At 33.4% G+C, this 21,270-nt stretch overlaps 1 protein-coding gene across 1 annotated transcript; it reads left to right on the top strand.

Moving 5' to 3' along the window:
• Positions 1-456: 456 nt before the first annotated feature.
• On the top strand, positions 457-20,072 carry LOC143245568 (uncharacterized). The gene is made up of 4 exons (XM_076491927.1): positions 457-522; positions 1,585-2,429; positions 15,848-15,982; positions 18,868-20,072. The coding sequence occupies exons 1-2, from the start codon at positions 457-459 to the stop codon at positions 2,392-2,394; spliced, it is 876 nt and encodes a 291-aa protein (XP_076348042.1). The 3' UTR covers positions 2,395-2,429; positions 15,848-15,982; positions 18,868-20,072.
• Positions 20,073-21,270: the final 1,198 nt, after the last annotated feature.

A 21,270-nucleotide genomic window follows, 5' to 3' on the forward strand; every position in this document is an offset into this window, starting at 1 on the left:
CAACGAATAGTGGGACTGATCGTGACATTATAACACTCTTACGGCTGAAAGGGCGAGCATGTTTGTGACGGGGATTCGAACCCACGTCTCTCAGATTACGAGTCGAGTGTTTTAACCACCTGGCCATGCCAAGCCTAAGCGCAGAAATGCTATGACGGCACTCACAAATAGGTTTGGTGCAGTTTTGGCAGTGGTAGTTGTAGTCTCTTTCACCAAATCAGAAGACCAAAGACAACATATCCAACCTCAAACAGACAATGAAGAAAGGTCGCATAATTTGGTTTAAGGATCTAAGAAAGAGTTAATAAATTAGTGTTTTTGTGACCGTTGCTGGTAAGATGGTGCGGCCACTCCAAAACTTTGTCTCTTTAATTGCTCTTAATTCCTGATTAAAACAAGTTACCATCTTATGGAATAAGCATTAGGATATAGCAGATTCCGAAATGTTCAAAGTGTATGCTAGACCTCGAAGAAGCAATTACCGGAATTTCTTGTTTTTTGCCTCTGGCTGAGGAAGAGAAAGTGAAACGAATTTATACCGAATGTTGCAAACGTGGTTTTATTAAACATATTGTGGGGAAAACTATAAACAAAGAGTGTTATTATTTTTCTCGAAATAGCTACGCAATTGAAAATTTAACGAAATATTGTTAGTGATGAACTAAATGGACTACCAATCAGTGAAACACAAAAAATTCATTCATCTGTTACAGTTATAATGCGAGAATCAGCAGATGTTACTATCCTACGTTTTTACATCCAAGATGTTAAAAGTCAACTTCTGAATTTGTAGTTATTAGAGGTATGACGATTAGTCTGCAGCCAATTGGTAATAGGACACAGTACTCGTTATCATTCTCAGAACAGATTATGATTGAAATAGAGAAGAAAAATATTTTTTGTAAAATGTTTATTTGAAAAATATTAAACGTAAACGGCCCGGCACGGCTAGGTGATTAAGGCATTTGATTCGTAATCTGAGGGTCGCGGGTTCAAATCCCAGTCACACCATATATGCACACTCTTTCAGCTGCGGAGGCGTTATAATGTGACAGTCAATCCCATTATTCTTTGGTGAAAGAGTAGCCCAAGAGTTGGTGGAGGGTGGTAATGACTAGCTGCCTTCCATCTAATCTTACACTTCTAAATTAGGGACGGTTAGCGCAGGTAGCCCTCGTGTAGCTTTGTGCGAAAATTCAAAACAAACAATTTTACGTAGAACCTAACCAATGAAACAAAGAGCAATTTAAGCAACAGTTATAGGTTTATATTACAACGTATAATGATACAGGACAAGCAAGTAAAAGTTTTACTTAATTTAATAAGACAATGTAATAGAATTTTTTTGTAGAATATAAACCATTTACAGATTAGCATGTTTGGATGGGAGGGAATAATTTAAATAATCTTCGTATGGAAATTATTTTAAGTATTAAATTTCCTTTGATCCTTGAATAATTCAGTGACCAAGTTATTTAAGGTCGGAATTATTAACCTATTTATTAATCAGCGTCAATTATTCAGCATATTTTCATTATCATTCTTTCATTTTATTACTCAGGATTCCAATAGTTGCATTGAAAGAGAAAACAGACCATTTTTTCATCCGGTACTCAAAGAGAAAGTGGTTATCCCGAAATACAAGACAAACCTTTAATTCACAATGATACTCAGGGAGAAAGTGGCTATACAGAAAGACAGAACAACTCGCTGCTTCATTTTGAATCTCAAAAAGAAAGTGGCTATACTGAAAGACAGAACAACTCGTTGCTTCATTTTGAATCTCAAAAAGAAAGGGGCTGTACGGAAAGACAGAACAACTCGCTGTTTCATTTTGAATCTCAAGAAGAAAGTGGCTATAAGGAAAGACAGAACAACTCGCTGTTTTATTTTGAATCTCAAGAAGAAAGTGGCTATACGGAAAGACAGAACAACTCGCTGTTTCATTTTGAATCTCAAGAAGAAAGTGGCTATACAAAAAGACAAAACAACTCGCTACTTCATTTTGAATCTCAAAAAGAAAGTGGATATTACGAAAGACAGAACAAACCACTACTTAAACCTTTTAATCAGAATGACAGTGATTACGTTGAAGTAGAAAACGCACAGTTATTACATTACCTTTTGATTCAAGAGGATATTGGTCAGCTTGAACGTCAACACACCCTTTTACCCTACTTTCCAAACAAAGACAGTACTAAGTCCAAAAAACAACATACACCGTTAATTGATGTTAATACTGAGGAGAACAGAGGTCATTCCGGAGATACTTTGATACATCATTTTATTGCACAGGACCAGTCCGAAAACCGAAATCCGTCATTACCGTATGTTTCCACGCTCAAGAACAAAGGTCGACTTAAGGAAAAACATATATCGAATGAGTGGATATGAGATTGGAGTAGTCGTCCTGATCTTGAACCACCAATGTAAGTATACATATTTTATTCAATTTTCCCCTGGAATAACAAGTTGTGTTTGAAGAATCTTACAGCACAGAATATTTCAGATCTTACTTAAAATTGTTTGGAACTGCAGGAACGGTTATTTGTGTAAAATATTTGTAAAGAATGAACGAAGACCTAGTTTTCTATCACATACAGTCATGTGAAAACGTTAGGACACCCTATGAAAGCCTGTGTATTTTTGTAACATTTTTGGATATATAGTTATTTAATCTCAATTTCAACAATACTGAGAGATTATAGGAATATAACTAAACAATTAAAACTGAAGAAAATACTTTTCAAGATCTTCTGTAAATATAATTCTACAAAAATGTATATTCTAACTGAAGAAAAAGTTAGGACATCCCCACATTTATTCCCACTTAAAATGGCTTAACTCACACACAGATGTATCACACCAGGTGCACATGATTAGTAGATCGTTACTCAGCATTGTGAATGAGTCTTGCTCTATTTAAACTTAAGACATTTAGTTTGACGGGCTCCTGACTGTTGAAGTGAGAGTGAGCACCATGGTGAGAGCAAAAGAGCTGTCTGAGGCTTTCAGAAAGAAAATTGTAGCAGCTTATGAGTCTGGTAAGGGATTTAAAAAGATACCAAAAGATTTTGAAATCAGCCATCCCACTGTCCGGAAAATAGTCAACAAGTGGAGGGTTTTCAAAACAACTGCCAACATGCCCAGGTCTGGTCGTCCAAGCAAGTTCACCCCGAGAGCAGACCGCAAGATGCTAAAAAAGGTCTCCAAGCACCCTAACATTTTATCACAAGACCTACAGCAGGCTCTGGCTACTGTTGATGTGAAAGTGCATGCCTCTACAATCAGAAAGAGACTGCATAAGTTTAACTTGAATGGGATTTGTGTGCAAGGAGGAAACCTTTGCTCTCTAAGAGAAACATCAAGGTTTGCCAGAGAGAATGTAGACAAAGACCAGGACTTCTGGAATAACGTTTCTTGGACAGATGAATCCAAAATTGAATTATTTGGACACCAGAACAGAGGACATGTTTGGCGTAAACCAAATACAGCATTGCAGGAAAAGCACCTCATACCAACTGTGAAGCATAGACGCGGAAGTGTCATGGTTTGGGACTGCTTTGCTGCAGCAGGACCTGGACAGCTCACAATCATAGAATCCACCATGAATTCTACTGTGTATCAGAGGGTGCTTGAGGATCATGTGAGACCATTTGTAAGAAAATTAAAGCTGAAGCGGAACTGGACCCTGCAACACGACAATGACCCAAAACATACCAGTAAATCCACCAAGGACTGGCTGAAAACTAAGAAATGGAGAGTCCTGGAATGGCCGAGTCAAAGCCCAGATCTTAATCCCATTGAGATGCTGTGGGGTGACTTGAAACGGGCTGTACATGCAAGGAACCCCTCAAACATCTTACAGCTGAAAGAATTCTGCATTGAGGAGTGGGGCAAACGTTCTTCGGACCGATGTCAGAAACTGGTAGATGGCTACAAGAAGCGTCTCACTGCAGTTATTTTAGCCAAAGGGGGTAACACTAGCTATTACGGGGTAGGGTGTCCTAATTTTTTTCTCAGTTAGAATATGCATTTTTGTTGAATTACATTTACAGAAGATCTTGAAAAGTCTTTTCTTCAGTTTTAATTGTTTAGTTATATTCCTATAATCTTTCAGTATTGTTGAAATTGAGATTAAATATCTATATATCCAAAAATGTTACAAAAATACACAGGCTTTCATAGGGTGTCCTAACTTTTTCACATGACTGTAACTTCTTAAGGTTTTAAAAAATATATCGCATACTATTGTATATTTATTTTAATTCTAAATAAGAAATGACACTTAATTGTAAATTTGTTAAAACACAGTAAAAGTTTTTGAACCATTATTACAGTTCTTACATGAAAACATGTGATTCGACATTCGTGATGACGGGAAACCCCCTTTATTAACCTGAAGATGACATCAGAAGGTCGAAACATTGTTCTAGGTTTTAATACCCATACCAGCCGTCTTGAGAATACATTGTGATTTGACGTATTTCATATTTTAAGCCAGACTAACATAAAAAAGCACTTAACACATTCTTCTAAAATGTATACTACTGAAGCCGTGTATAACAATTTGAGCATTTAAAAAGGACGTTTGATTTTACTTTCAAATGAAATATTTTTATATTTACAGTGCTTTTCAGTTTCATATGCTCAATAAATCAACATTAAGAATCGGAGATTACTCATTTTCGTACAAATAACTAGCACTACAAAGTACGTGAAATCTTCATGCATTTAGTTTCCTCGGGTTTTAATTATCTAACATTATACTATTCTAAAAGTGCACATTTTTCTCATTAAACTACTAAAATAAGCAATCGAACAAAATTAAACTGCTTGAAAGATAGAATGTTATTGAACCAATTTTTGTTTTAAATATTTGTACGTTGTTTTTGAATATACGTTACATACCTTTTCTGATATATGTACCATTGAAACGATTCATCTCTGGTTGGATATGAGTTAAGAAGGTTTTGGCTGCTACAGCTTTCATAATGCCTTTCCTGCAAGATAGCTGAAAACATTACATTCTAACAACGTTTTAGGCCTAGGTTATTGGGGCACAATCTGTGCATTTTAAAAGTCTGTCTAGTTGTCTTTGCCGATAAATTATCTTTGAACTGTCACTATTAATAAGATAGACATTGTATCATATAGATAGACAAATGCCCATTATCAGCCCCCTTTGCAGTTTGAGAGATCTCTGTTTTTACCTGTAGTCTTGTAAGTTACCCATGACATGATGACATGTTTTCATTTATAGACTTCAAACAGTCACTTGACATGCCATAAGTCTATTGCAAGTAAGTGGATTATTTTACCAATATATGTAGGGAGGTCTGAATAAAGTGGCCAGGAAGTGTAATATTTTGCCCTTAAAAAATTATCAGACGTATCTGACAAACTTGATGCTATTTTGTACTTCCTTGCTAGTGTTAAGTTAATGCCTTTAGAATTCACTAATTTCAGCAGGTTAATAAGTGATTTAAAAAACAAGCCCTTTTTGTTTGATGCTAAGCACAACGTTACAAAATTATCATGTTATATCAAACAAAAAACTTTTTAATGGAATTACGAGGATTTGAACCTCCAAAACTAGAATCCCGAATAGAAACACTCCAGCCACTTACCTATGAGAAGGAAACTTTATGATATGTTCTGGAAGTACTTATATCTAGCACTTTTGGTCTAAATATTTTTCGTAATGCTGAAAGTTATATCTACACTTAGCTTATTTATGCGAAAAGTAGTCAATGCTATATGTGCCACTTCATTGATCTTCTATATTTTCTAATGTGACTCCATGTTGGCAATAGTAACTTCGTCCCGTGCTATGCTAGACTTGTTGATCTTCCCCTGGATGGTTGTCTTCCTACTACATCCAATCTATAAGACAGAGGATGACCTGTTTGCCATTTATATGATCTACCTCACTACATGAAATTTCATATATGCAGTTCTTCGTTTGCTTCCTAGATGTTAATGGACTGACTTTTGAGTGTTCTTTGGAACCAGGCCCGACGTGAGGGGGGTCAGGGGACCAGTGCCCCCGAGCGCGGGTTTCTAGGGGACCCGGGAGGAGAGCCTACATATAATGCCTTGGTACTTGGTATGTGTGCGGGGGGCTTGATGCTTGCTGTCCTAGGACCTGTAATGGCTCTCGACGACCCTGTTTGGAAAATTGTATTTCTTCTGAAGATGATCTAGATGTTCTGTTGTCTACAAATTCTCTGTTCCTTCTCTGATAAACCTCTGGTGTATAGAAGTGACACAGTTGCTACTGATTTTTCTTGGAGCTGTGCCTTTTATCTGATATGTCCTCTGTGTTTTTGTTCAATGAAACCTTCCAGGTATTTGTTTCTGTGGAATGTCTTTGTTAATTGGTCCATTTCTTGTTTTATTATTGTTTTATCAGTGATTTTGTTTAAGCATCTCACGGTGTCATTTATTACAATACCCAGATGGTAAACTTGAAGTTAATGTAGCGGCAGGTGACTATTGGTTTATAGCACAAAATGTCTTAACTAATTTTTACATCTTTCTGCTGAGATGTCTAAGAATGGTAGTTTGCTGTTGTTTTCACGTTCCACGATTAATGGATTGATGGTTGAAGACTGTTGATATTGTCCAGGATTGATGTTAAGCCCTTTTGATGTTTCCATTGGACGAATGTGTCGTCAACGTATTGAAGCCACACTTATGGTACGAGGACGCAGCTTCTAATGCTAGACCCTCGAATTATTCAATATAGCTGTTGTCAATCACGTGGGACGATGATAAGTCCATAGCCTTCTGTTCGTAATACACATTATCTAGCTGAAAAGCTGTGGTGATTACACAGAATGTGAGCAATTTTATGAAGTTATTGGGTAGGATGTATATTATTTCTAGTAGTATTATTCATTACCAGTCTGTTTCTCACTACAGTTAAGGCCTTGACTGTTGATACGTTGTAAAAAGACTCACAACACCGAAACTAACTATTTGTTAGTTATTACAGGCATGTGCTTGATCAAGGAGACAACGTGGGTTGAGTTCTTAAAGTATGAGAATGATTCCCTACTGAGGGGAAAGATTATTTTGACTAGGAATTGGTGCAATGTCTGACATGCTGAGCTCTAGCGTTTGACAGTTTGTTTTAGTGGTATGTCAGTCTTATGTATTTTTAGTAGGCCATATATGTGTGGTAGTTTTCTGTAATGTTGATTCAACTGTCTATATCATGCATCAGTCACATATCCTTTATCCTTTTTTTCAGGATCTTGGACATTTTTCATTCAATCACAAATGTGATATTAACTTTGTCAGCTGGGAATATGATGACTGTGTCATCATTCTTGAACATCTTAATAGCCGCTTGCTGTTTGGATAGATTCATCTTCAGATGTTTTGCTTTCTCTAGTGTTTGTCTGACTTTCTATTCTAGCTCCTCTCTTTCTTCTCTACCAATCCACATTGCTGTCTCTTATTTGGGAGATACTATGTTGAGGCGGTTGATTAATTTGGTGGTGGTTGTAAAGTTTAGCCCTTTTTTCCATACTGTATCTTCATACATTGACAGTTGTTTGTCAGTTAGATTTGTCACTACCTTTATTGGTTGGTATGTTGACTTGGTGGATGCTTGGCTCATGAGTTTTTCCAGTTTTTGTATGTGGTTATTCTTCACCATTTGGTTTTCCTTTGTTGATAATCGGATGATGCTGTTGATTATGTGACCAATATATTCATCTGATGTTAACTGGGATCTGAAGGTTGACTCAAGATTTGATGCTGCTTTCTTTAGTGCTCTTTTACTCCAAGAGAATAAAATCCATTCCCTTATTAGAGAATGACTTGCCCTCTTCTCTATTAGTATGGCTCACTTGGTCTTGATCAGGACCTTTATTCTTAATTCTGATGGCACATAGCAAGATTAGAGGATTCGTTACACGTGTTTGTATGATATTTAGCTATTCAAACTTTTGCCAGTTGGAAATTGTTTCGGGTTCATACTGATCTGGTATAGTTTTGTGGAATGATTGTTACTACCTCAGCTTCAAGTCACACTACCAAGATACTGTTAGGAAAAGCATTGTTTAAATGCCATCAGTGTTGATAATATAAGAAGAAAACAAGAAATGAATCAGTTAAGAGAGACATTCCAGAGAAATTGATACCTGAAAGGTTTCATAGAATAGAAACACAGAGGACATACGTAACAACAGGCACAGCTTAAATGAATCAGTTAAGAGAGACATTCCAGAGAAATTTATACCTGAAAGGTTTCATAGAATAGAAACACAGAGGACATACGTAACAACAGGCACAGCTTAAAGAGAAGCCAGTTGCAACTGTCACTTCTATACACCAAAAGTCTACCAGAAAAGATACAGAGAATTTGTGGATGATATTCATGACCATCTTCAGAAGTAATACACTCACCAGAATCAGACCACTAATATCTAAAAAACAAAGAACTGCATATATGACTTTCCATGTAGTCGTGGTAGGCTGTACAAAAAATAAATAAGGAAGCTCAAGGAAGCAGCATACAAAGCATTGGTTACTAATCCCATCAGTAAGTGAAGTGTAGACATAAGCCCAATATGGCTTCCAGTATGATGCATACAAAAATGTCTGATATAATGCATGATGATGGCTGGAGAATTCATTGATTGAAACGTGATGAAAATGATATACATAATAAAGACGAGAATAATAATCTAAATGATTGTACCATTAGGATTGTGATTCAATGGTTCTATAGATATATGCCATTATTAGGTATGTCTTAGAAAGGCAAACAGTGCTTAACAGGATTGCATACATATTTCAACTTGCATTTAATAGTGTTTTTCACAAAGGCGTTTCCATACTTCTGTAAGACAGCATACAGGTTTCAACAGGTCTCATTTTTCATTTTGTTGTGCTTGTATTGAATGAAGGCCTGGCATGGCCTAGCGCGTTAAGGCGTGCGCTTCGTAATCTGAGGGTCGCGGGTTCGCGCCCGAGTCGCGCCAAACATGCTCGCCCTCCCAGCCGTGGGGGCGTTATAATGTGATGGTCAATCCCACTTTTCGTTGGTAAAAGAGTAGCCCAAGAGTTGGCGGTGGGTGGTGATGACTAGCTGCCTTCCCTCTAGTCTTACACTGCTAAATTAGGGACGGCTAGTACAGATAGCCCTCGAGTAGCTTTGTGCGAAATTCCAAAACAAACAAAGAAACAAATGTATTGAATGATAGCATTACTAACAAATTTAACTCATTACTGAAAAGTTTTATCAGATCTAATTTTATTAATATTAAACAAGGCAGCCAAATTTGATTTCAAAGACTTATAATAGTTTTAATTTCTATATTTAAGCATGTTAAAAAAAAAAGGTTTGACAGTATTTCTGTGTGCCAAAGAAGTTATCATTAAGGGGTCTTACTACGGATAGCGTTTGTTTAGGTAGAAATTTTCTGTAGCTTCTTACGATTTTAACATATACTATGTTTTACTTTTGTAAGTAAAACGGTATTCCAGTGAGACAACTATTATAAGTTATCAGTTTTTATCATACGCTTTATCCATTACTTAAATAAAGCAGATGTTATAACTAGTAATTTACCTTATATTATATATATATCCTTAAAAGGACGCTTATTTACGTTTCTATACAATTTAACACACAAGTTTACTGTTCTAGTTTATAAGTATATATTGCACATAATGTGTGTTTCACTAGCTTTTATGTCTGGCGTAAGACATATTCTCATGTTAATCCTCTATGTGTGATTTCATTTATATCATTTTGCTTCAACTAAATACAATAAATGAATGGTTTATTGTTTATCTAATCATTTTACTATTATAGAATGTACTTAAAATAGCAAAACTTACCATTCTTTTAAAGTACTATGCTATTAAAATACATAAACATTTGTAGTTTTAAAGTATAACCTATAATCCAGTTTTATATATTACCAGGAAAAAGGCCAGTAAAACGTAAACAAGCACTGTGTTAATCAGAGTTTTCAACGAGAAAAACATAATAGCTTGATTGGAAATGTATCTTTGTCTCTTTATATTATACGCCCCCCGCTAGTACAGCGGTATGTCTCCGGATTTACAACGCTAAAATCAGGGGTTCGATTCCCCTCGGTGGGCTGAGCAGATAGCCCTATGTGGCTTTGCTATAAGAAAAACACAAACACACTTTATATTATACAAGGGAAACTATGGCACATATTGATGGAGTACTAGTTTAGACGCTTGTACTTGTATATTAACAGTATTACCATGAGACCTGGAGGCTGCCGTCAAATGCTGGTGCCTTTTTTCCCCCCTTTTCACCTTTGAAATTATTATGTTATATGGTAGGAATAACTCTAATTATACTGAGCATGGTCTTTGAATGATGGTCTCTAGAGATAAATCTAATCACGATTGTTAATGTTTGACATATTTTATGTAAATTTATATGAATGCCCTTTATAAACTCTTTTATTGTAAATTACAGATATATTTTCTTGTAGACCGTATAATTTGGCAGTATATCACAAAATGTAGAAATGTATTATGATATTGAAAAACGTCCACTTTAATATCAATGGCACTTATTATTCTAATGACAAGGTGGAATAACAAAGTGTTTAACACACTCTTCATGCTTTATAATACATGAGAACCACAACCAGTATTCTGTGTTGTTATATATCAGATGAAACATTAAGTTTCTGTTTCCATTGCATGATAGAGAATTGGTTGTTTCTCACTTACTAGTCATTGACATATGTGTGACTAATGAACAAAAGTCAGTAAGAAGTCGAACTCAGTAGAAAGTATACAATAATTGTACACCAACTGAAAGCTAGAAAATTTGTATGAAAGTTAACTTAATCTTGACAGTCCAGTGTATTATAATCTATACATATTTCAGTTTGTATAACACTATGTGCCACAAATTTTGTTCCTGGATAGTACATGTTATTTCTTAATTGCTTACGTTGTATAAGTACAGAAAATGGTCATTATTCACTTCAAACTTTGCTTTTGTGACCTGGATAATGAAATTTAGAAATTAACCTATTTTATATGCAAAAACGGGCAAATTTGCAAAATTACGTAAGATCTGAATAAAACAACATATGAATCAAGATTTACATGTATTTATACTAAAGTTATACAAAAATGAACAAAAATGTTTATAAGTGAGTAATTTTTCGAGATGTGCGACTGTAATGTAAATCACTTTCAGCCCCCAAATATAGTCTCCTATTATGCTTTCGTTATACGCTACCCTGTTACAAAAGCAAAGTGTGAAGAAAAAATAGGTCTTTTGCATTTACTTTAGGCATAAGCGATTGGGAAATAACATTTTCTGCCAAGGAACAACAAAAAGTAAAAATTTTGCTACATAGTGTTATTTGTAAATATCAAACTTCATCAGATTGTGAGCTTGTCAGAAGAATTGACCACTTGTATACATTTGAAGAACAAATTTTAAGTTGTAAGATAGACGATACAGTTACGTTTATACGTATTTAAACAATTACACCTTCAAGAAATTAGACTATGTATATATCTTGGTAACTTGTATTTATAAAGTTATACTTCAGCGTTAAATATGCGAGTTCTAGTTCAAAAACAAAAAGTAATTACTTAGAAGCAGAAGTACCGTCAGATGCTGAGAATTTCACACATATCCATTTAGCTTACCGTATTATCATATAGTGTAAGAATAGGTAAATTTGTTTTACTAACTGTTAGATTCAGTGGCATACAAAATCAATTTTTCATTGTCAAAATTGATGCATGGTGAATTTGCAGCTTATTTTGGTTTAAAGATATTCTGCGGTGATAGAAATTGCACAGTAAAATCATGAATTTATAAAATATGAAAAAAGATATGAACTTTCTTGTAGACTACCCTTTGTCATAAGAAACAACAAATTGAAATATTTTGTCAAGAACGTTTTTATTGTCATCAGTTATTTACAGATTTTGTTTGTTCTTAAAATCTTTAAAGGTAGGATACATGCACATTATTTTTAATAAATCTTGGATAATATATATTTCTCAACAATATCTCTGAAAGTTTCATTAATAGGACTTGATAAATTTAACTGTGTTTTTTGTGATTAAATACGTATTGAACAATAAATATATTCACTCTTGTCAGTGCAGATCTCAAATACAACTTTACACATTCATCATGAGTTAACGTCCTATGAGAACGATGATTTTGACAAAGATTGTCGATTTCACATGCTTCACACTGTTCTTTCTTCAGTAATTGTAAAGTACGGTTCACTTGTTTAGCGTTTATATTTATGAGAATTTATTGAATCTGATGATTAAGTTTATTTTCGTAATGAACTAATTTACGATAGCATCAAAATGGGAAATACATGCACATAAATTCTATCTCTCTGGGTATTATCAAATATAGAAATCATTATCAGATGTCAAACAAATATAATAATAATTAAATCGATACATAAACAAAATACAGGGGATGTTTTTAACACATAGCACGAATTACAGGATTCCATTCTTCTAGAATAAAATATTATTACACTAATGTTTGAGATTCACTGTTTAAGTTTCTTCCATTCTGTTAAAGAAAAAGTGATACTGTCTCCGGTTGAATATAATTTTCCTTTTCCAAATTCCTTGAACTGTCGAATATGAATATTCAAACAGTTGCTCCAAATACGATAAACATAAGATGAATCAAGTGTTTCTTCATGGTGTACAATAGTAGATGAACCTAATTGTTGTTGTTTTTCTTTGTTACTGGTTCTTTTCTTTGCTGAATTTGTTCTTTTCTCTATTTCATTAATTTCAACAGCATTTATTTTCTTTCCAATGGACTGATATATAGTATATAATTATTAAAACACAGCAACTTTATGTATTAATGTAATGAATATAACTGGAAAAACATTGCTGAAGAAACAGAAATTAGATTTATAAGAAAAGAATATATGCCACGATATACCTACATTTAAAGGTTGGTTCACCATTTTTTCTTCCATGTAGTAGAACCGCATCAGTTTGATTATTAGTAACAGGTATTTGAAAGTGACTCAGATTTGACTGAACTTTAGATTGTGTTAAAAATTATTATATCTCTTCTCGCTTTTTGCTTTTTTCAGTTAAATACAAAGCTGCACAATGGGCTATCTGTGCTCTGCCTACAACGGATATTGATACCCGATATTTAGTGGTGTAATTCCACAGATATACCATTGTACCATTGAGAGGCTGATATTTCCAAACTTGTTACCTAGCTTGTCAACAAAACTTGGAAGCAACAAACTTTGTTACCATTAGAGCAAATACAAATATATGTTGTATTGTATAATGAAATTGTAAATCCTGCACATATTTTGTATTGATATAGTTTTTAAGTCTAAGTATATATTATAACTATTAAATAGAATTGAATCAATCATAATCAAATTATCTTTGATTTTGAAAATAACCTAAGCTAGATTTTCTGACCGACACTATCTAAACTTTTGGTGTCTGGCGCAGTATTAAGTAGCAAACATAAAATGCTTTTTGTTGTAAAATACTGTCGAAATAGAAGAATCGCACTATCTCATTTATAAACTACATAAGCTCTCACCCGGTAAGTTGAAATGAACAAATAGTAGTATACACATAGTGTACAAAAACTGTATGAATGCTTATCCAGTATTTTATAAACTAAGATGTTTACGTAAATAGCAGTTAAAGTTTTGTAAAGTATGTATAATAGTTGTTAATTTTAATTACATTATAAGAATATAGTCACATTATAGGTAGTACTGTAGAACTACAAAGTTTTATGCGTTTTAATTGTATAGAACTTCAGCTGAATGGTAAGTGATGCTATTTCAAATAGATTCTATAACTATAAAATGATTGGATAAACAGTAAGTCGTTCACTTATTATATTTAGAGAATTAATATAAGAATATGCCTTAGGCCAGACATATTATAACTAGTGAAACATGCATCATTTGTGAATATATACTTACAAACTGAAACAGTTGTATGTTAAATTATATAGAGAATTAAATAAGAGCCTTTTCGGGATGCTAAAATTACGTAAGTTAAATTTTTAATTATAATAACTGCTTTATTTAAATAATGTATAATGTTATAATAGTTGTCTCAATTGGAATAAGGTTTTATTTATGAAAGCAAAACAGCAGATGTGTTAAAATCACAAGAAACTATAGAAACATTATCTGCCTAAAGTAACACTATCTTTAGTAATACCTTGTAATAATAGCTTTTTGAACCATAGAAGTGCTGTCATATTTTGTAAAAAGTATGATAGTGAAAACTGTCATAGGATACATGTGTGAAATGGCATATTTTGTAAAGGACAATATAAATCATGTATGTGGACAGTGTAAAGACAAAACAGCGAATGTGCAAGAGTTTATGTTAAATTATTTCTTGATATTTAAATAAGCGTTCTTTTCAGACATTAATTTGAGAAGTGTGCCTAAACATAAACTAAAACTATAATCATTCTGTTATATCGAAACCAGCTGCCTTCTTCAATATTAATAAAACATTAAGTATGATAACATTTTCGGTAGTAAGTGAGGTGTGTTACTAACACTCTCATTCTATAGAAACACAACTAAATGAACAATAAGATGAGGCATTTTGTCCTATGGTTTGGTTTATTTTGAATTTCGCGCAAAGCTACTCGAGGGCTATTTGCGCTAACCATCCCTAATTTAGCAGTGTAAGGCTAGGGGAAAAGCAGCTACTCATCACCACCCACCACCAACTCTTGGGCTACTCTTTTACCAATCAATAGTAGGACTGACCATCACATTATAATGCCCCCATAAAACATACACAATGAAATGTAAATTGAAATGTCTATGCAAACCTGTTAAATATTATTCACTTTGTTTGGTAAAGAATCCTGTTAAAGATTATCTGCCTTTTAAAGGATATGTGGGTTAAAAATATAAATATTAGTCGAAATCTGTATGCAATGCTGTGTAAACTGTCCACCTTTGTAAGACATGCACATATCTAGTAAGAAATGCTACCTTTCTAAATCATATGTAAGTTAAATTATAAAGTAACATTTCAAGAACTTGTTTATTATTATGTTAAACCAAATATACTTTTACTTATAAAGATACATTGAGACACCCTAAAATGAGATAATCATCTTCCGTCCATACAAGTGCTACCTTTAGTAATGTCATCTACCTTTATGAAACAGACATAAGTGAGAATAAAAAACTAACAAGAATAAAATGAATATTTTGTCAAGAGCTTTTATTATGTTAAGACAAAAACTTTACCTGCAATTAAGTATAAGCATTGATGACATGGTGAATTACACTACCTCTGTTGGTTTTCTCGAACTAACTGCACGCTCTGTGATACCACTACATGACATTAGGACATCATCAACTTACCTGTCATTGTGACCTAGTAACATTTCCCAGTAACGCGCCCTTTGAGTACTACATGTATTTTGCCCATTATACAAGAGGTATGTAACTCTTTGGTGTATATTATGCAATAGCTAAACAACACTAAGATGTTTGTTGCAAAACAACTTGCAGTGTTCGGGTGTATATTGTATAATAGTTAGGCAACCGCAGAGGCGGCTATTACGTAATAATTATGCAATCCTCAAGCAGCATCCTTTGATTTCAACTCATCTGGCGACCCCCACTGAGACCACACCCTTTAGACACAGGACAAGCCTCTAACTACTACTATCTATGGTTTGCAAACTATGGGTATCAAACTGTTTTTAGCGTTATAAGCCTCTAGACTTACCACTTAGCCATAGTGGAGGAAGTGTGCAGAAGAAATTCTAACATTAATTATTGAATAATCTTTTCAGGAAATGGAATTTCAGACATCACAACAACTTCAGCTTAAGGAATTCCAAGGCCATGAAACATGGTGTATTTTCGAAGGGAATGCTAACGGTGCTTCTAAGTAACGTAATTTTTCTAACATTTGGTGGTTGCATAGGGTAAGTTAAATCTTAACTAATTTTATCAACTTTCGGTTGAAAATGATTTTATTTCATTTACATAGGCTAAATTTTGGTTAGTCCTAGAATAAACAATCAGTAGGAAATGGTTATGACTCTGTCAATTTAAACGAATTCTTTGCTTACATCAATTTTATATTTTTGACAATATTTAAATAATTTGCGAGATTTTAAAAAATAAATAGCACAATTTAATTATCTTTATCTTCATTTAAGTAAACCAATAAACGAGTAAATTTATATTTATTAGTGATTTAGGAAGACGTTGTGAGGAGGAGGTGCTTAAAAAGATTTAAAATAAGAGTTTGAAAGTACTGCTTTCAGCAGCTCCTTTGCTGCGAAAGGCAACTCGGTCTAGGAGGATTTGGGAATATGCCATCTAGAAAATTAATACAATAATATAATTTACAATATTATATAAGTATTGTACGTAAAAATGACATGATTCAGGGCTCAGTTTTTGACGAATAATTATTTCAAAATTTAAGGATACATCAGCATAACGAGATCTGTTTGTTTTGGAAATTTGTGCAAAGGTACAAAAAAAGATTTCTGCACCTGCCATTTCTAATTATAGAGAGAAGAAATGCAAGTAGTGAATAACACTTGCTGTCAAATTATAGCCTATTCCAAATGAATAATTGTATTTGTTCCCCACTCTTATAACTTTCTTCATGGCTCCAAAACTGGTGTTGAATTTCACAAGAAGCTAACCCAGTGCAATATATTTGTTAGTCATCTTTAATTTTGAAAACACGGATTAGATAAAATGCAATTAGTCAACACTAATCACTGCTAACTCTTTAGGGACAAAGACTGGGATTGTCTGTCATAATATAATGTCCTCCATTTCCGAAAGGGCGGGCATATCCTTCTGAGTCAAGCACTTTAACTATCAAGCAAGCCCAAAAGTGTAGATCGCAATTTCTTTCTTTGAGATAGTTGTGCGTGAGCTATGAACTCTCGCATACACAGTATGCTTTGCGAACCATTAGGCCAGGAACATGCAAAATACTTTTCAAAAGTATCAGGTTTACTTCAAATAGCTGTATGAAATACTGGCTACTTAAATAATTATATTATCATAATATTAAATAAACGTATGTATCTGATTAATTTTTCCACTGTTATTATTTGTATAGTTTACCCATAAAATTTACTTTTGATAAAAACAAAACAAAACACCATCCTGACTGTGCTTGAAAATTGTTAGCAAAACCTATTAGTGTTTTAAAATATAGTGACGTTAAGATGTAAGGAATAATTAGCCACAAAACAGATTTAGTACAACTATCTACATTTTGGCATATACCATTCATGTGAGTAAGGAATAAAACGTTTTCTATACTATACATTTTGCCAAATATCTCAAGTCTTATGCGTACGTTTAAATACTTTTAAAGTATTAAATAAATTTTGGAATGATGTTTACTAAATGAGGCAAGTATTGTCATTTCGTGATGGTCAGGTAGTTAAGGCATTCGACTCGTAATCTGAGGGTCGCGGGCTCGAATCCCCGTCGCACCAAACATCCTCGCCCTTTCAGCCATGGGGGCATTTTAATGTGACGGTCAATCCCATTATTCGTTGATAAGAGATTAGCTCAAAAGGTGCTAGTGGGTGGTGATGACTAGCTGTCTTCCCTCTCGTCTTACATTGCTAAATTAGGGACGGCTAGCGCAGATAACCCTTGTGTAGCTTTGTGCGAAATTCAAAACAAACAAACAAACATTTCGTAATGTAGATACTTTCGTAATGTAGAACAACTTTGCTGATTTGTTAATTTTGTTATTAAGCACAAAGCTAGACAATGGGATATCTCTGCTTTGTCCACAGTGAACATCAAAGGTTCATTTCCTCCATGCGAAAGAACACGCAAATTTGGTATGAGCGTTCATTGGTTTCTTGAGGATATACATACAAAATTTTCAACTTTGCATTTTGTAGTTTTTATAGATGTTTTTACATTTTTTAAAATCACTACCTCACCTCCTAGGGATGGATCTGCACCAAATTTGGTTGGAGGTTCATCGAGTTCTTGGAGAGATATATACAAATTTTCAGTTCTACTTTTATTGTTCTCATGGGCATTTTTCCACTACTTCGCCCCTGGTGACGGATTTTCACCAAATTTGGCATGAAGGTTTGTTGGGCTCATGCGTAGATACATATAAATTTGCAATTTCACATTTTGGGATTTGAAGTTTTATGGGCATTTTTTTTACAACTGCGTTTAAGGGAAACAACTTACCTCAAGATAACCTTTCATTAATCATGAATCTACATAATTTTCATCCAGAGGACAGCTACTGTTGTAGATCATAAATTATTGATGATATGGGACTGGGTATATCACATCAATTTCTTAAACATTTGTACTTCTTACCTGAGAAGTGTTAGAAAGGTGTTCCATTAAATTAAAAACCAAATATTTGTGTTTTTTCTAAATACAAAGGATTGGGAAGGCATAATTTGTCAATCCTGTATTCTTTGTTATTTTACAAAGTTAAGAAGAATATTTTCTATCAATTTGACACATTTGTTATATAAAGATGGTTAATAAAATCTTTCTTTTCAAATGATAAAGGATTAGGAGGAGATATTCCACAAATTTGAAAAAGTGGAAATACTAACAAAATTAATTCTAAATACAATGTTTGATAAAGTATAGTTTCTGTGTGGTTTTAACTTTTGTAATTTAACTAAATACGTGGCAAAAAATAACTAATAACACGTACTTCGGTTGAAATATAACACGAACTGATGTATCTCAATGATTATGAAGTTGTGAATGTTTGCTGCATATTACTATGTTAATTTTTACTATTAGCAATATTTATAAATATTAAATTATTCTATTTTAGGTTGTTTATCGGTTGGCATCTTGGCTGTACCTTGCTGTCCAAAGTTCAAGAAGGAAACTTAGTTGTAAATTAATAAAATTTATGGCATGGCGAGAACAAGTATCAGACTTAATAGTATGAAAAGTGTGAATATAATATTGAAGCGTTGGAACAAAATATTGGTTTATCTTGTTTGAATAACTTAAACTTTACATTTATAGTTGCAATTGAAGGGAGTTAAGAAATAAAAGTATTACATTTACTTGAACAGCTGTGTTAGAAACACGAATATTTTAACCACATGCAAAATTGTTTAGATCTTCAATCATTTAAAGATGATTTTTATATTACTCTGTATACGAGTATCAATTCTCGTAGTATAGTTTTAGCATTTTCGGTTCGTGTAATATTAAATAGTATCTTTTCTTAATTCTAAATCCATTAAACAAAAAAGCCATTTTTTTCAATAAGCCTGTAGCTTAATAGTTTCCTTTTTAGTTTACTTACTGATTATAAGTATTATTTTAAAACAAGTTACAGCTTTTACAGTAAGTAAGAATATTTTTTAAAACAGGTACGACATTTTGATTACTGGTGCACTCATTTCCAATTCCCCTCGATTCAACGGTAGAGAAGGTTTTGGTATTTAAATCAACATTTAACAACTTAGGAATGTTTCTAGCTTTTAGAATTGATAGTGGTTACTTATGCATATCGGTCAGCGTGTATTAACAGCTTATTTATTTATCGCTGAACAGAAAAAAAAAATAAACATGAAAATGTTAAAACGTTTTGCTAAATATCTGCATAAGATAAGGAATATCTGAGAAAATATGATTAAAGACATAGAAAGATATGCTTAGAATTTTTTAAAAATTGTGTTTGAGTTTATTAATAAAGCTTCTCTGATTTTTTATGTTAAGATCAGGTTTATGTTTTAGTTGTGATATTCTGTTTAGAAAAACTGTGGTTGGTTGTGTTAAGGAACTTGGGAAGGGAATGTTTGGTGTCCTTTTAACCTAATATTAAAGTTATGTCCTGTTTCAGACTTTCTAGCACTGACATGCTTTGCACATCGAAGCGTGCTTTCCACACTATTCTAAATTTCCTGATCAATTGAAAATTGTTTTTTTTTAAGTTAGTAAAGCACTGAGTTAAGTGTGCAGCTTCGTCATCGTTGTTTTCAGAGGTAAATATAATGATGCTAAATTTAGTAGGAATTTTAGGGTGCCTTACTTTTGATGGATTACATTATTAGAAAACCAGTTTGTTATTTCCATTGTATGTGTTTTTCTATGAATTTTGCACACTTTTGGAGAAATGAATTTTGGAGAGTTTCTGAAAGTGTTTAAAATATTTTGCACTTCCCTCAGCAAAATTGTAAAATCTTTCAAATAAGGCAATTATTACCTGATAGATTATCTTCCACAGTCTGCTTCAGTAGCTTTATAGTCTGTCTTCCTCCATCATTCTGATCTGAAACATCTTTCGCTGCACTAAAATCAGAGGTTCGATTCCCCTCGGTGGGCTCAGCAGATAGCCCAATGTGGCTTTGCAATAAGAACAAACACACAAAATCTTTCGCTGAGCTGGTGATTTTGAAAAAGACATCAATAGCTGCTAAATTAATTGCCCAATTGTAACATTTTTCATGGATAAATTTCGTTAAATGACCAAATATTTCATTTACAGATGCACCATCAGTTGTTAAACTAATAAAATCTTCTCCTGGATCGACTGTAAATTATTTTATTCTTCTTGTTACTAGTTTCAAAGGGTTTTTCATCCGGATATCTGCCACGAACCCTTGCCAACTTCAAGTTATCATAATCTTCATTTTTGTAACGTAGATTTACGTTGATGTATCATTTGTTTCATCAAATGTTATGTTAAACTTCTCTTATTTATTTTTAGGCACTATGAAGTCTTCAGCTAATAGTGAATATCATATGAACGAACTGCAGATTACACTAATTGTAAATCCATTAAAAGCAGCGAGTTTAGCAACAGTATCTTCGAGAGTTTCAGGTTTTTCAAGAATTGTGATTTTGTAGGTTGCTTTTTGATCTTTTTAGATGGAGTGATTTCAACTGGTATTTCAACTCCCTTTCATTTAACGGTGTTTATATTGTACAAGATTAAAAGATGTTTTAGTAGACCACTCTCAGATTTTCCTTTACAATTTGCATGTTTCTCACTTCAAATACTATTAGTGTAATTCTATGTTTCAGACTCATTCTTTCCAGCCATGATTTACCAAGATACTCGATATTATTATATTTCTTAGTTAAAATACTTCATAATGATAGAAAATACCCGAGAAACTTCATTTTTGAAATTATTTGAAAATGATTAAATAGTATTTCCATGAATGGATTTTTTTCCCAATAATTTGGTTTTGTCATACTTATCATGTATCGTTTT

This window comes from Tachypleus tridentatus, chromosome 2 (assembly GCF_004210375.1).
Source record: "Tachypleus tridentatus isolate NWPU-2018 chromosome 2, ASM421037v1, whole genome shotgun sequence".
Classification (NCBI taxonomy): domain Eukaryota; kingdom Metazoa; phylum Arthropoda; class Merostomata; order Xiphosura; family Limulidae; genus Tachypleus; species Tachypleus tridentatus.